Source organism: Ambystoma mexicanum, chromosome 14 (genome assembly GCF_040938575.1).
Source record: "Ambystoma mexicanum isolate Mex_15411 chromosome 14, UKY_AmexF1_1, whole genome shotgun sequence".
Taxonomy (NCBI): Eukaryota; Metazoa; Chordata; class Amphibia; order Caudata; family Ambystomatidae; genus Ambystoma; species Ambystoma mexicanum.
The window spans coordinates 324581238-324597012 of record NC_090940.1 but is presented as its reverse complement, the minus strand read 5'-3'; the positions used below and the strand labels follow the sequence as shown (position 1 = coordinate 324597012).

General features: G+C 43.6%; 1 protein-coding gene across 2 annotated transcripts in view; it reads left to right on the top strand.

The window, feature by feature from the left end:
* The window catches only part of TDP1 (tyrosyl-DNA phosphodiesterase 1), a 1670976-nt gene that overhangs the window by 1501788 nt on the left and 153413 nt on the right, over positions 1 to 15775 (top strand). For both annotated transcript variants that reach the window (XM_069637461.1, XM_069637460.1), the window contains one exon: positions 13311 to 13425. In XM_069637461.1, the coding sequence (XP_069493562.1) occupies positions 13311 to 13425 (115 nt within the window). The remainder of the gene's footprint in view (positions 1 to 13310; positions 13426 to 15775) is intronic.

The window sequence follows — 15775 nt, the reverse complement described above, 5'->3', positions numbered from 1 at the left end:
AGAAAGGACAGTGTAATGTGTGGATGTGAGAAGACTGATCCTGAGTGTAAGGAGAGTGACTGAATGGTAGTGTGGGAGGAGGGTCAGTGTAGGAGGAGTAGTAGTCACAGGTGGAGTCAGCGAGTTGGAGTAGGTCTACTGGGAGGAGTAGCAGCAGTGGGAGGAGTAGTAGTGGAAGGAGGAGTAGGTGAGGTAGTAGTATGGAAGGAGCAGTAGGAGTAAGGCGGGGGAGTAGTAGCATAGTAGTAAGAAAGAAATGGACATCAAAGGATGGAGGCAGAAAAGAGAAGGACTAACATTAAAGGGACAGGAAGTTGATGGGAGAAGAAAGGGGGAGGAGAAGGTAGAGAAAAAAGGCAGAGGCGAAGATTGACATGAGTGGAACCAGGTAAATCTTATAGAGAAACTGCAAGGCACAACATCCCAACTGTAACCTGTGGTGACTGTAGGGAAAGTTAGGAAATCCCTGAGGGAGATGGTGGGCCTGATTTCTGGGAGAACACAATTAGTATAGGGCAGCTAATAGACAGGAGGGGTCAAGGGAAGACGAGAGAGGGAGGGACGGCTGTAGGACCCACAAAGATTTTAATAAAAACCCTTGAATCGTCCTTGAAACTCAGTGATTTCTGTGACAACCTGAGTGCTTCATTGTGTGGGGTTCACCTTCCACATCAGAGATATGTTTTTGCTGTCCAACATGGATTCTGGACACAAATTGTATTTTATTTACAGGCAACTGATGTGCTGAAAAGGCTGAGATATTGTGTTTCTAGTCTCTCCTTTACGCTTTTCTTTCCTAAGTATCCCTGAGGTACGTTGGCCAATGGCTCAAACGCTCTGTCAGTGTTGTGAATTGAGTGTGACTACCCATGTCATCCACGTAACCCAGAACCCGTATGACACGACCATCTTACCTTGGTTAGCATGGATGTCTGAATATCAAAATAGCAGGAAACCATGAGAAAGACGAGGGGATGAGGGGAGGATTAGTGAGAGATTGTGGATGGGTTAAGGACATTTAAGAAAACCAGGAAGTAGGCAACAGAGACGTTATGAATAAAGCAAAACAGATTTCTATTAGGCATGTGCATTCACTCATGCAGTTCGTACTAGCAGTGACCAGGGGTTTGCAGGATGCCTGAATATCAAATAGCAGGGTGCCACAAGGCAGCCAATGGGGGAGAGTGTACTAGTGAGGGGTTGTGGGGATATAGGAAATGGGGTTAAGGAGAGGTTATGGTTAGGTCTGGGGATTTCTTGGGTAACACAAAACACTCTTCTATTAGGCACATGCCCCTGGAATTCCTACTAGCACTTGGTGTCCAGGGTTGGTCCAGTACAGCAGACTATTGAGGATTTTCCCAACCAAAGAAGTTAATTGCAGTTTTCTCCCTCTGTAGCAACGGCTGAGAGTGTGACTTGAACATAGAAACAAAGAAATAGTAAGACCTGTGACATAGAGCCTCTAACATAGCATTTGCACAAGCCCTGCTGTAAAATGTTAAACATAAAACAGACCATTAGCAGGAGTTCTGCTGCTTAGCATTACCAGACAAACACCAGTAGCCAGTCCATAGTTCACATAGAGCTTGCTTCATATATCAGTCAATCCTTGCCACAGTGTCAAGTTGTCTTCAATATTATAAAAAAACGAGAGCGCTGTGGCATCAATACGAAACAAATAATATATAACTCCGGATCATGCTCTGAGGTAACATAAATAGTAGAAGCACTCTCTGTGCCAAACTATCACACAAGCTTAAATACTCAGCAGGCGAAATGGAAGCCCTGTTGAATGCAACTGGAGGAGCGTGACAGGTGATGTGTGTTCAGAAACGTTTAGTGAGGAGCCCAGTGTCCCATTGGAGGAGAACAAGCCACCAGCTGTGAACCTGGCAGACTCTGATTTCTACAGCAAATATTAGTGCTTAGAACCCTATACCCACTGCACCGTACAAGCCTGGTGGGTGCATTTACCGACACAGAGCATAGACGGGGTAGGACTTGCGTAACGCCTGGCAAGATGAGGCCCGCCAAGGGTTGCGACCATGAAGTTCCTATGCCCTCGTTTGTACACCTCTAGGGCTTATGAGCATGGCAGTGATGTGAGCGTCTGCAGAATGACATGGGCCTCTCATCTAGTATCTCCTGAATACCCAGAGTGCCCTTCTGGTCCCACCCCACAATCCAAACCCCTTGTTTCTGGGTTTCCCTCTCCAGGTTTACTGGGAAGAGACTTCATTCCTCCTGCTTTCATTGGAGCCCCTCTCAATGACAACCCCCTTCAGATTGTCTTTTCCTGCAACCTCTTCTTGATGTTTACCTGTCTCCTCCAGCTTTCTCACTCCTACTACCTCGTTCTACCCCACTGGTTTCCAATTGACTCCTTCTCCCTACCTTAAAACACCTCCAGTCGCTGTCCTCAAAGTTCACCGACTCTCTTCACATGCCTGCTAAAATATTCTCAAAGCACTATGGGGAATCTTGTGAATCCCTCACCAAAACCCTACCTAGAGTGTCCTCCCAGGGGGCCAGGAGAAGGCAGACACTTTCTGAAACTGATCCCGGGGGTGGCATACTGCGGGAGGATCACCTGGGTGGAGAGAGGGCCCAGGGTAGGGAGGAGATTCCATAGGATAAAACCTGGTATTTTTCTTCAGAGAGGGATACTCTTAGTACCATTCTGGGAAAGGTTATAGCCTGTTGCCCTTCTAATGGATTTCAGCCTATGGTTAAAACTAAAGTAAGAAAACCTAGGATTAAAACATCTAAATCTACCACATCAAAAGAACACATCTTTTTTATCCCTAAATGACCTCCTCAATATCAAAGGTACACTACACAGAGTAGTGAACGTGTTGCACATTATATCTCTATCTACAAATCCCTCTTCTAAAAAACATCCAGGGAATTAAAAACCACTTTTAATAGTAGAAAGGACGTGTAAAAACCTAATTTCCTTAGAATGGACCACATGTCCCAGAATTCCATTAGGGACTGTGATGAAGAAGTGGGCTGAGAAAGCAGGCAGAAGTAAAGGGCAGGCCAGCAGGCCTAGTAGCGTTTGCCAGGGTCAGACAATTAATACCAAGGCCCTGCACCTGAAGCCAATTTCCCCACCAGAGAGGCATAAAAGGCTGCAGCAGGAAGGAGCAGTAGAAAGAAGCTGGAGCAGGAGCTGGAAGGTTGGCAGTAGTAGCAGAAGAAGAAGCAGAGCACGAGGCTGGCAGTTCACAAGGAAGTTTGACCACTTAAGGGGCGCCGAAATGAGAGAGGAGCAGATTTCACCTTCAGGTTCTGAGTTGGTGCTGTGCTCACAAATCCTGTTTGGCTCTGGCTGCATTGGAAGAGACTTAGAGAAGTTAGCAGTCTTTCCAGCTGTGCCTAATTGATGTGAATGCAGAGCCGAGGTTGTGCAGCTATGCGGGGCCCGTGTGCGTAAGCAAACCGAGGGTAGCAGCGGAGAAGAAAACTCTCTGTGGTCAAGGGCGAATTGGAAACACCCGTATTGCTGAGGGTTGTGGATCCCAAGAGTGCCTGAAGCAGTAGTAGCAGAATGAAAGTCGGGAAGTGGAAGCCGCCTGCAATCGGTGTGATTTTGGAGCCAGTGAATGAAGCTCCATACTCCAATTCACAAGAAACCCCTTGCTGGTAACTGTAACCAGCTACATTAACACTTGCATAGAAGTGAGAGCGAGTAAAAGTTGTTTGTTACTGTGGGAAAGCTGCACAACAACGAAAATGTATCCTGTGCGTGTTTAGCAGAAGTTAAAGTGCTTGCGAAGCAGGAAAGTCTTTCATTTTCCATTGTTGTATTTAAACCCTTATCGGAGTGGTTGCATGTCTCCTATTAAGAGGAAGAATGTTGCTGGTAATCATCCGAGAGGTAGCAGCCGACTTGCCTGAATTGTTACAAGAACACTTACACCAAAGAAATGTTCTGTGTAAGTGATTGTGATTCCCAACCCATGTTAAAGCTGAACTGTGTACGAGGAAAGGGGAACACTAGTCTTTAAGTTCAAATTCTTCATCAAAGAGTGCTCTCATATCCATGATTTTGGTTCTCTAATGAAACCTGACTCTTCAGAATGAATACTTTGTAGTTGTAGAAGTTGCTGAAGTCACAAGAAGAACAAGCATTACCCAAGCCAGTAGACAGATTGTTTCTTATGTGAAACCAGCCCTGTTAAGACCTAACCACCGATGTTTTGAAGTTGTTAAACATCCAGTGTTCTCTGATAAAAGGGTGACAAGGTTTCCCAAGGCTGGAAGAGTGACAATACAGCTTTGGGGTAACTACTGGAAACAGGAAGGTTTGTATAAAGCTGGGGAGGGGGCCTGTGTGCTTGTTAGAAGACATGGTTATCAATCTGTGAAGCTGAGACTGTTGAAGCTGAGAAATAGAAGCACTCTAGAAGCCAAGACAGATTCTAATGGTAGCTGTAAAACAGACAGAAGAGGCTGCCCTTTCTGATGGCATAGGAAAGAAGAACTTGTTGCCTACCTGTGGAGGTCGAAGTATCAAGATGCAGCAGAAGCAATAGAACTGTGGTTGTCTATAATATTGCCAGAGCACTTTATATTGAATGTGGTTGAAGCAGTAGTAGACTGTGAAGCTAGGGAGCCTGCTTTCACAGTACCATTGGCAGAATGGAGTTGTCAAGGAGAGAACAACCCCTAAGAAGAAGCATCCTGACAAGTTATATCAAAGACGCTGCAGAGGTTACAAAAGAAGGATAGTTGTTGAAGCAGGACTAGTACATTTGTTTTGAACTTTATCCAATTCTTTGGAGGATATCCAAAGTTACCATTGATGCTGTTTTCTTTGTGAAGATTGGAAAGGAACTTTTCAACAAAGGGAGTTTGTCTGGGTAAACTTTTGTTTCTTTGGAACTTTTCAAGAAATGATTTAAGACTTTACTTTTCTTTGGGAGAAATTGACTGTGGACATTCCTGGGAATGAGATCCACCCAGAACAAGTGGAAGTTATCCAAGTCACTGGTTATTTGGAAATATGTTATTTATGTTGTTTATGCTTTGTTTTAAATGTTAAACACTCATGCCGTAGCCTCAAGAAGGTTTGTTGTCAAAAACAGTATTGCGATATATGACCACATATTTGTATGCTACATACACGGGAAAGAAGTTACAAAAGAGGTAAGCTGTTTTAGAATTATGGAAGATGTACCAAAATGAGAAAGACCACCCACCCGATGAGGAGTGGGTGCTTAATCAGCATAAAAAGTAGGACGTAATGCCCTCAGCTCCTCTTACTCATCCAAAAAAGATAGTTCAACAGCAGATACACAGGGCCTTTATCGTTTAAAGGAATTGAAGACAGCGGTGGGGTGTTTTAAACCAATATATGCACCTCCCACTTACAATAGTGAAGACAGTAGAGAATAAAGTAAGACTAAGGAACAGAAAATATATCAGGACGCAATGAACATAAAGAGCAGAATGAGTGAAGAAGTAGACAGAAAGAAATGGAGGAGGAAGCTGAGAGACAAAAAGAGGCTAAAGATAAAGCCAAGGAAGGGATTATAGTGCAAAGTTAATGGATGGGAGGACAGATATTACTCAAGTTAGACGGAAAGGGCATTGATGGTGTTCGAGAGAAGGAGGAAAGTGAATCACAGGAAGAGAAAAAAGGGAGCAAGAAAGAGCATATGAAGAGGAGAAGGAGAAAGAGAGGACACGAAGGGAAGAATGAAATAGATATGAATAACAAAAAGAAATAGAAGGAGGGATTAGCAGACAGAAAAGACAGAGAATGAAAGAACATAGATTGCAAAGAAGGCGGGAGGAAGAAGACGACATGGGAGATGAGGAGAAGAGAAAAAGAAATGAGAGTAAGAAACAAAGAGATGATGAAATAGATTGTATTGTTAATAGAGGTATGTTACCCATTGAAGATTGAGAGTGATGTGAGGAAGAGAGAGGGTGCAAACCCCACAGGGAGTTGCAAGGGGTATATGAAGCTGCCTAAAAATTTGGGAGGAATATGCTCTTTAATGGTCATACATTTTCATGCATTAGTGATTCCACAAAGTGATCTTTATATTCAAGAATTTCTGAAAAAGGCTGTGCAGCAGAGAAAGAATAGGTCACTCAACCTCCACCGACTGAAGAGGGAGCACTATTTCTCAGCAAAATCGATGAAATCTTATGATGATATTCCAGATGAGCATAAACTAATTGGCAAAATGGCAATGATACTTACATCCATATTCATGCCAGGACTCCAGACTGCAGTGAATGCCAAGTGGTTACAGATCACCAGATGGGAATTGTTGCAAACTATCAATATGACAATCAAGGGATTCAATGCAATTCGAGAAGAACTAAGGGCCATTGGATTATTGACTCAGAACAGGTATGTCTTGGACTTGATTACAGCTGGAAGGTGGCATGTGTGCCAAGATTGTGCCTTCTTGCTGTACATACATAACTGCCCATGATGCAGAAAATGGAACCCTGACAGGGGCAATAACGATGTTTTCAAAACTGCACACGAAGATGGTAGAAATAGTAGACAAGACTGAAGGAGACGATTGGTTCTTGTTCCTGTTTTCTTGGATTCTGACCTGGATGGCAAATGCCTTCAAGTTATTAGAAGCAATACTAGTGTTGGTAATGCTGGGATTCTGTGTTGTGAGAAGACCGCAAAGAAAGTTGTAGGGATGAAGTTAATGATCAACATTAATGCTAAAACTGATGAACAAATGCAAAATGAGGGCACCACCCTGGAACACATACAAGGAAGTCCCCTGGAACCCACAGGAACACATTTCTACTACAATAAGGATCAAAAGAAGTATGTAGGATGTTGGATATTTTGTCAACCCTCTGGGAAGTGTTTCCATATGACTTAGAGTGTGGATGAGCATTCAAGCAATGCAGGTCACCCGAGGGGGGGTGACGAAGCCATGGATTCCAAAGAAACCACAGTGTGAATAAAAGGTGAAGAAGGTTGAGGAGGTGGTTGAGGACTCGACCAAAGGGAGGAATGTAGAGGAGCAGATGACATCATCTCTAGTGCCCGCTCCGTCATACTGGTATGATGGCCAGAGATTACTGTGTGTGATGCCAGGTATCATCCCAATACCACACCGAAGATTTGAAATACAATATGCACTCAGTCATATCGAATGTACACTCGTACTGAAGTGGTGGAAGGATGTCAAAATACACCATTGGACATAGAAGAGCTGTAAGTGTAAACTAACATGAGTAAAGTGATGTCATAAAGGGAAGGATCAAGGATTTACAGAAACAATATGCAGAAACTTAAAGAATGAAGGTGCAATTGAAGTAACAAAGTCATTGAGTGTAAAGAGATGAAGAAATCATCTATGTTGAAAGGATGAGTGAGATGAACCACAACACATGTACAAATGCAGAAACGCATGGTAGATGGGACATATAGAAGCTTGCTACAAAAGAAACTACAACGTAAATAGGCCAGCCATGATGAAAAGATGGATATTGGATTGTGTTGAAACTACCGCACAGACAGACCGAGGCCGTAGAACTGGGAGATGCTGCAGAAACAGCTTTGTGCGAAGAACAAATAATATCTCTTTTACTAAAACCAAGAATGACACATTAAGACATAATTGTAAAGTACAAAGGGAGTTCACCAGGATAAGCCATGTACGTAAAACATATTTCCCTTCGATTATGCAAAGAAGAAAACATCTGCAAGCGCCAAATAGTGGACGATTAAGGATGCAGAAAGCATATACAAGGTAGAACAACCAAGTCTCCAGGGGCCAAGAGGAGTAATAGCACCCAGCACAATTAAATCAAATAGCAGTAAGTAAAAGGGTGAAATGGACACATTTGTGGTCTCCTAACATGTGGTGCAAGAACAGAAGATAAGATCTATTAATTAAGCCTCAGACGAAGCTAGTGGTGTACCCTGACTCACTTAATAGTCCCAGAGCAGAAAACAGTCAGAAAGGTCAACTATAAAGGAGAATCCTTGGCTTGGGGCCTGACCGATGAGAGATGATGGACTAATTGGGCAAGTGGGTAGTAGTCTGATGTTGCTCTCTGCACCTGGGTTTTGTTTTTTTCACACGCTGCTAGTGAGCTGAATGTCCAAGGTTGGGAGACTCTGCCAACCAATCATGAGTGGTTATGGAGCAGCATGCTATACAATGTTGCAAAAGCCAATCTGCTGTTAGTATTTTGCTATCATCAGTATTATATGTATTTTAGAGGTAGCTCAAGGCGTGCCTACTAGATAAAGGGCAGCCAATGATGTTATTAACACTTACACATACTAGAAGTATATGTATTGTTTTTTTTTGTTTGCCACGTAGGATGACGTCATAGCTGACGTACATTGGAGTATAAAGCCTTAATGTAATCAAAATTGAAGTGTTGAGTCCGTGGACTACGACTTGTTGTTCGCCAGATTGCCCTACTTTATTTGAGCTGACAATAAGGTAGTACTTTGCCATATTCTTTGTCTGTCCGGTTATTTGGGCCTGAGATCATTATTGATAATTCCATCGAGCACATGAAACGCTTCAAGGTGCTATGGCACAGTGGCTCTGCAACGCCAAAACGTCAATGATGCGAAGGGTCGCCTCTGTGTAGTGGTTTTCTTTTCTCTGTAGATGTTTCCTCGCTTATACACTTCACAGGAATAAACATAACACTGTCCTTCTTCACTGACCATGGTGTTCAGGCTGTGTTCAGCATTGCCTGTAGCCAATACATGTAAAGAAGGATCTTTGTAGAATATAGTCGTTGCAGGAGACAATAGTCTTTTCCACATCGTATATTGTGAGACAATCGTGGTATCAAGAAATATCACAGACAACCGATTTCAAGTTTTTCACAAGACATTTATTAAATGTCAGTATGGAATAACTTGCCCTATATCAATGATGGGTTTACCCTCAACTGAAGTAGCGAAGGAGAGTCGATGTCTGTAGTCCAAATCAAAAGTCTATGTCAAAACCTACGTTTGCCCTCACATCCAATAATAATGACGTTGTAGGGTTATTCTTCGTCAACTGAACAGTGTCCAAAAAGAAAATGGGGAGCTACTTCGGACTCCCTTCCCTAACTTCAGGATGCAGTTCAAATGCTTGTGAGTTCACAAATGTTCACCAACTCTCCGGGCTCCCTTCCCCAAGTTCTGAAACACTATTGGTTCCAAAATATACAATGTTCGAACTCTTCACCAAGTCTTTGGGCTTTTCCCCAAGTTCAAAATACTCTTCCTTCAATATATCACGATTCAACAGTTCACTGGTGGTTCAGGGTCCATTTTCCCAAACTCGGGATGTACTTTAGTTTATCAACATTCACAGGTTTCTCCAGATGTCAGAGGGGTTCCCTTCCCCCAAGCTTTTTGTCCTTTGGTTGTAACAATTGGTACAAAGTTCAACAGCAAAAATAACATGAGGAGCTCTGGGTTCCTTTACCCAAGTTCAAGGTCTTTGTTCACAATAATTTCATAAGCTCCTAAGGGTTTCCTTACTCAAACTCAAGATACTCGCTTCTTTGTTTCACTGACTTCTGCGAAGGACTTAAGGCACCAGTTGCCCTTAGGATTGAAATACGTTTGGCCAAGCTTCTATTTCTAATGCACTTGGTTTCTTACACATTTTCTTTTGAGCTTCCACCTTTTTTATTCCACTGCTTTTTACAGAGTTAGCAAATTTAGGATTTCCCTTCTGTTCACACTTCACTGCTCCGCCTTTTATTCAATGCTTCTACTGGGTTATAACCATTGGATACTTTTCCATTAATTTCCCATTGTTCATAAGCTTTAGAAAGCTTGTGCTTCTCAGGCATGTGACCACTCTTATACAAACATTCATAACGTTTACTGGTTCACTGTTGCATTTAAATGTTCTCATTCTCAGGCTTTGTCGCAGGCCTTCTAAATCACTTTAGGTAACACACACCTGTCCCGCTACACTGAAGCCTGCGCTTGCATTCCGGCTTTCCCAGTTGACAGAAACTCAACATTTGCATTGTCGGGATTCAGGTTTCTTCCTTCTCACAGCTTCCAAACAGATGATGTTAGTGGTTCGCTCCCCATCCCTCGGACACTCCTAGGTCGGCTCTTCCGCCCAGGGAAGTGATCACTGCACAACCAAATGAAAGTGGCCGATATGCCACATGGCACCCCATTTTTGACCTCACCGGCTCTTTGTAGACACGGCTTCCTTGCCACGCTTCCGCAGAGTGCCCTGCTCTGCACCTCAACAGCGTCCCTGTGTCTAACTCTCCTTTGGCATGCAATGGTCTGCCTTGGCTTCCTGGCTTTTCTCTCTGCCGTCCTCCCTTCAGCTCTCTCTCTTTCTTCGATTGTGCCCCACCTTTTATATGCTGCTGTGTTTGAGTAACAGTTTTCAGGTGCGATTTCTGGGATTTTATTTCCTGGCTGTAATTAAGCCAATCAAGGGGAGATGCCTGGCCTTCCAATCTGCATTCAGTCTGGTCCCTCTTCTTCGTCCCAGTACTATAGTGGCGTTTTATAAGTGTAGTCTGTACAAGTCTTTGTGTCTTCTTCTTCTTCACAGTATTTGGTGGGATTACAGGAGAATCAACAGGGCACGAATGAAAATAACCCATGAAGGCTGAGGGTGGGCAAGGTAGGTTGGCGTTGGAAAAGTGGGTATATCATGTCACGCCTTCTGCCACCCTTTTCCCAATCCCCAAAGGTCACCCCCTTATGTGATCCTTCATCGCTAGTCTGCCCCCAGGGTCTGGAACCAAGAGCGATGGCACTTGCCTGGCCACCTGAACAGAAGATCCCTGGGGAGTAGTAGTGAGAGGGCCTTCAGGTTTCTCACAATATGCAGCAAGGTGGTATGGACTGTGAGTTCCACTCTGGAATGGGGGTCCTTGTCCCTAAGAGGGGAGTCGCTCCCAGTGAGCCCCCACTTGCCCAGACACATAGGGAGGGTGTTACATAGCAGGCTCACCTCCCTAGCCTCAAAGGGGATGGCTCCCAACCTGGGGTGAATGAACAAACTGTCCAGATCCGTCTCAACCTCAACATGTTGCTCAACCACATTGAGACAATTGCCTGTTGTAATGTGGGAAAAAGTCAGGAAGCTTTAATAACCCCTTTTGAGCAGATGTAGGAATGAATCATGCCTTATTTATTAGTACAATTCTTCTTGAAATTACATCAGAGTATTAAGTGGTTATGTTCAGAGAGGACATCCATTTAACAATCCCTACTGCACCCTTTCCGGATTTAACATCCCTATTTTGATCACTGAGGCACAATTCAGACTCAGGGTTCCATACCTCAACCCATCTGACAGCTGTCTTGCATGCTGTCAGAGATGGCCTTATTAACTTTCAAAGTCCCATAGTTCATTCAAGGGTTTTTATGAGGAGTTTTAAATAATTAAGCTTGATGTTGTTTTCTCAAAGGAGATCCAACTGATGGGTATCCCCCGCTCTCCCTCGTCTTCCCGTGGGCTCCCTACACGCTACCCCAGTATCCGTTAATATCCAGGGTTATGGTCACTAGAGAACAATAACCACTAATATCTAAAAGTTAGCTGGATACAGATGGAGACTTTTAGGCCAAGTCCTTATCGATTTTATCCATATGGGACTACACATGAGGTACCATAAACTTTCTCCAGATATGAAATTATGTTGTCAAGATTCTGCCAGCAACAACCACCCTGGTTCATTCTCTCTCTCCTCTCAATCTCTTCCCCTGTCTTCCTTGACCCTCTCTCCCGTTCTAACTCAATACTCTCTCTCTCTCTCTCTCTCTCTCTCTCTCTCTCTCTCTCTCTCTCTCTCTCTCTCTCTCTCTCTCTCTCTCTCTCTTTCTCTCTCTCTCTCCATACTTCCCTCTCTCCTGTCCCTTTGATAGTGTGCACTCTCAAGCTCATCTCTCCTTCCTCCCCTTGCCTTCCCTCACTCCTCTTGCCCTTCCATATTCCGATAATCACACCCTTCCTCAGTCTGCTCTTCTCACTCCTCCTAACTCCACTACTCTCACCCCTCCTCTCAATCACTACTTCCAGCCCCCACTCCCCTTTCCTAATATGCTCACTATCATCACCCTTTACTTCTCTCCTACACCCTTCAACTCACCTTCCTCTACTACGCCGCTCTACTATACTTACTCTTTTCTAGCACGCACTCCCTCTCACTCTACCTACTACCTCACTCTCCTACTCTCCACTCTCCTACCCTCCAGTCTTCCTTTACTACTAGCCTCACTTTCAAAAACTGTCACTCACTGCTTCACTCTTACTATAATACAATACCTCTCACTCACAACCCGTGCTCTGCTCCACTTCTTCCACCAACTCTTCAGCACTCTGCTCCACCATTTGTTCTCCCACTAGTCTCTCTGTCCACCTTCACGCCTCCCGACCTCACCCATTCAACTCACACTCTGCGCACCATTCATTCCCCATTTATATTGCTCTCGTCCTAGTACTGACTAACCCCCCCAATCCCCCAACCCATCCTTTGGTTCCAGCACTCTCCTGACTCTGTGGGCCAATCTGTGCCTGTATTTCCCCCAGGCCCTGGGTTACACGTGTGCGCAGGGCTTTAAAAGTTCCTCTAGGTGTCTCCTCCTTTTCCAGCAAGGTTTTGTTAGCCATCGCTGAATGTTTTCTGCTTGCTGGTTGTCTGACTTCTCGCTTTCTCTTTGCCGCTGTGTGTGTCCTGCTTTGCCGATGTGCTGCAAGCTGTTTTTCTGTGGCATTAGGGAAGTTGTGTGGTGTGTTGGGTTTCTATTTTTTGGATCGTATGGTTCATTCTCTGCCTCAAGGGATTATGGAGATGGCAGTCTTGCAAAAGAAAAGAGAGAACACTGGCCAGTAAAGGTGTTGTGCGGTATCTGGTTACAGAAGGGGGCACCCTTGGTGACATTCATGGCACATGAGCGTGAGGTAAGGACTGAGCTCCTCCCCGTATCTGGGCTGGCCCTGGCTTATGTTTAAATGGTCCCCCTGTCCCAGGTCAGGTGGGGGGGGGTCACAGGTCCTCCCTGACAAGATCAGGCCCCACATCTCTCAAGCTCAGCTGTGCATCAACACAGGATATAATATTACCTCTCTCCCAATTTTTATAACTGTACCATTTAAAATGTTCTCCTTCTGATAGTCTCTATGTCATTGCATCTATTACTGTATCCTCTTGATGAACAGCGCTTGCTTGCTTCACAACTATGTGTGTGCTGCATAAAACCTAATCAATACAGAACAATAAAACAATGTGTTAACATGCTAGGAGTTTAGGAAAGTTTGCCATTACACTTAGTAATCCTGTTGTATTTTCATGTTTCCCAGGGTCTGGACAGCAATGAATTTGATGTGAAAGTGAATGTCTTTTCAGCCACCCAAAACTCTACAAAGTCTTTTCCTGTGCCCTATGACCTGCCTCTTGAACATTACGGCAGCAAAGGTAATGTACAATATGCATCAATTAAAGGATCATGCTAACTTCCTCCTGTTAAACATGCTTGAGCAACTCAATGTATTTAAAATCATATCATACAATGTTAATCTACAGTGTACTGTACATGGGTGACATATATTGCTTTATCACCTGCAACGGACATTGCATCAAAACATCTCACCAATTTCCCTGATGCATGGTTGATAGAGCTGTGTGAGACATGTACATACATGCCAACGTTCTAAAGCACAAGGGATAGTGATTTTGTAAGATACCTCTTACAATGGTAATGGTGATTTTTGTAAGATACGTACTTCCCTGAAATATCTCCTTCTCCATCCCCCACCCTGATACCTTCTCCCATTACGATCTCCTTTCCCTCACATCTCCACCTATGCACCTCACCCTAACCCCCTTTTCCCTTACCCTCCTTGTTTCTTCACCCTAATGCCCTTTTTTCCTCCTCCTTTCCCATCCTCACCCCTCCTTCCCTATTACACTCACAGATTAATTGCTCTACATACTGTTTTATTGGTTTGATTCATGTTTTGTGAATTGCCTCAACTGTTAAAAAAAATGTTTATGTACCTTCTTGTTCTAATGTACAGCGCTTTGGATTAAAGCGCTATATAAACACAATACATACAAATACAAGATAAATCATGAGAAATACATTTTCCTTTAGGAACGCATTGGGGCTAAAATTATTTTAGGCGGCAATTGGAATGGTTGGCATGTTTGCATTTATCATTTTGTCACGTTGTGCATCCTGGTCATTCAGAAGGGAATGAAGCAGCAACACATGCGTGACCTTCCCAAAACGCACGTTTGCTCACATTTCTTACACACATAAGCTTTCTGGCATACAGCATAGCCAGAGCACAGGTGTACTCAATTTTAAACAACTCATTGTGGACCAAGCAACCAAGAGTTCTGGTTTTGGGCCCCCTCACCGGTGCTCATTTTTTTATTATTTACTTCAGCCTTTTAACAGAGACACATACACAGGGATATTATTTTATATTACCCGGCTCTTCCTTGTTAATGATTCATCTTAACATTGCAGTATTCAAAATATTATTTCCTAGGAACAAACTATACATCACTGATACCCTCCCTCATTTATTATATTTAGTATTTTGAATTCAGCTATTCGATCAACATAAAGTCAAGTCATCATCATTAAACACATATTAGACAGCAAGTTGTCTTAATTTGGCACACATATTCGAGTAGGTCAAGTTGGTCTTTGGAGAACCATTTTAGTCCTAGAAATGCCTTTAGGCGAAATTCAAATATTTCAAATCTATCTCAAGTTTGATCCCTCTTAGACAACCAATGATAAAAGATGATTCATAATGTAGAAGAGCGCCATCATGAGTTGAAATTCATAGATGTTACTACGTTCGGCTTCTACTACTCAAGAGATGCTCTTTTATTTGATAGTTATTTTGGGGAATCGATCAGGCGAAAACAGTATTTCATAGTTATCAGTTTTATCTGTATGCATATTTTTTTGTCAGGGACTTAGTTGTGGTTTAATCTTCCCCTTACACAAAGACTATAGACATAGCTCTCAACTCACACGCTTTTGGCGGGCGCCACCCGCCTTGTAACGCTCTGAATCACCCGCCAAGCCTCCTGCACGCCCATTCATTTCAATGGGCCTCTCACCCGCCAAAAACACAATCGGGTGTTTTCACCCGCCTTTGCTACACAAATGGTTGAGAGCTATGCTATAGAGCATCATCTGGGCTTTCATTTCGTCCACCCAATGAATTTAGTCTTACTAGTCTTGGGAAATTTCAGTTGAATACAGCAAGTAATATTGGTTCCCCCAACACTACTTTTAAAATAATTTATTTACTCAACTTGTTATTAATGATGAATTTGAATAGCAGGGTATTCAAAATTATATTTTATATACTTAATTATCAACAACTTCTGTCACTTTGTTGCATATACTACACTCAAAATATAAAGAGGCCGATTCATGAAATTAATGTGCGCTAAAATTTTCGGAGCAAGCGTGCGAAAGCGTGCGAATCGCAGTGCAAGTGCAAGTGCGAAAATCGCAGCGAAACCCGCGCACAGCGATTCATGGAAGTCCGTGCGCGTGTAAATCCCTGGATGTGCGCTAAAATTCTGCGTGGCGCACTCTGGCGCACACATCTCCAAACAGCGTGCGCTAAGCGCACAGCGAAAGTGCACATAGCGCAGCGCACACAACAAAAGTAGGCGGAACAGGGGGCGTAACACGCGGAATGGGGAACAACGCGTGAAAATGTGGCCGTCACAGGGGAAGTACAGCACATCTACAAAACCTATTCATGGAATCGAATGGGGCTAATGCATG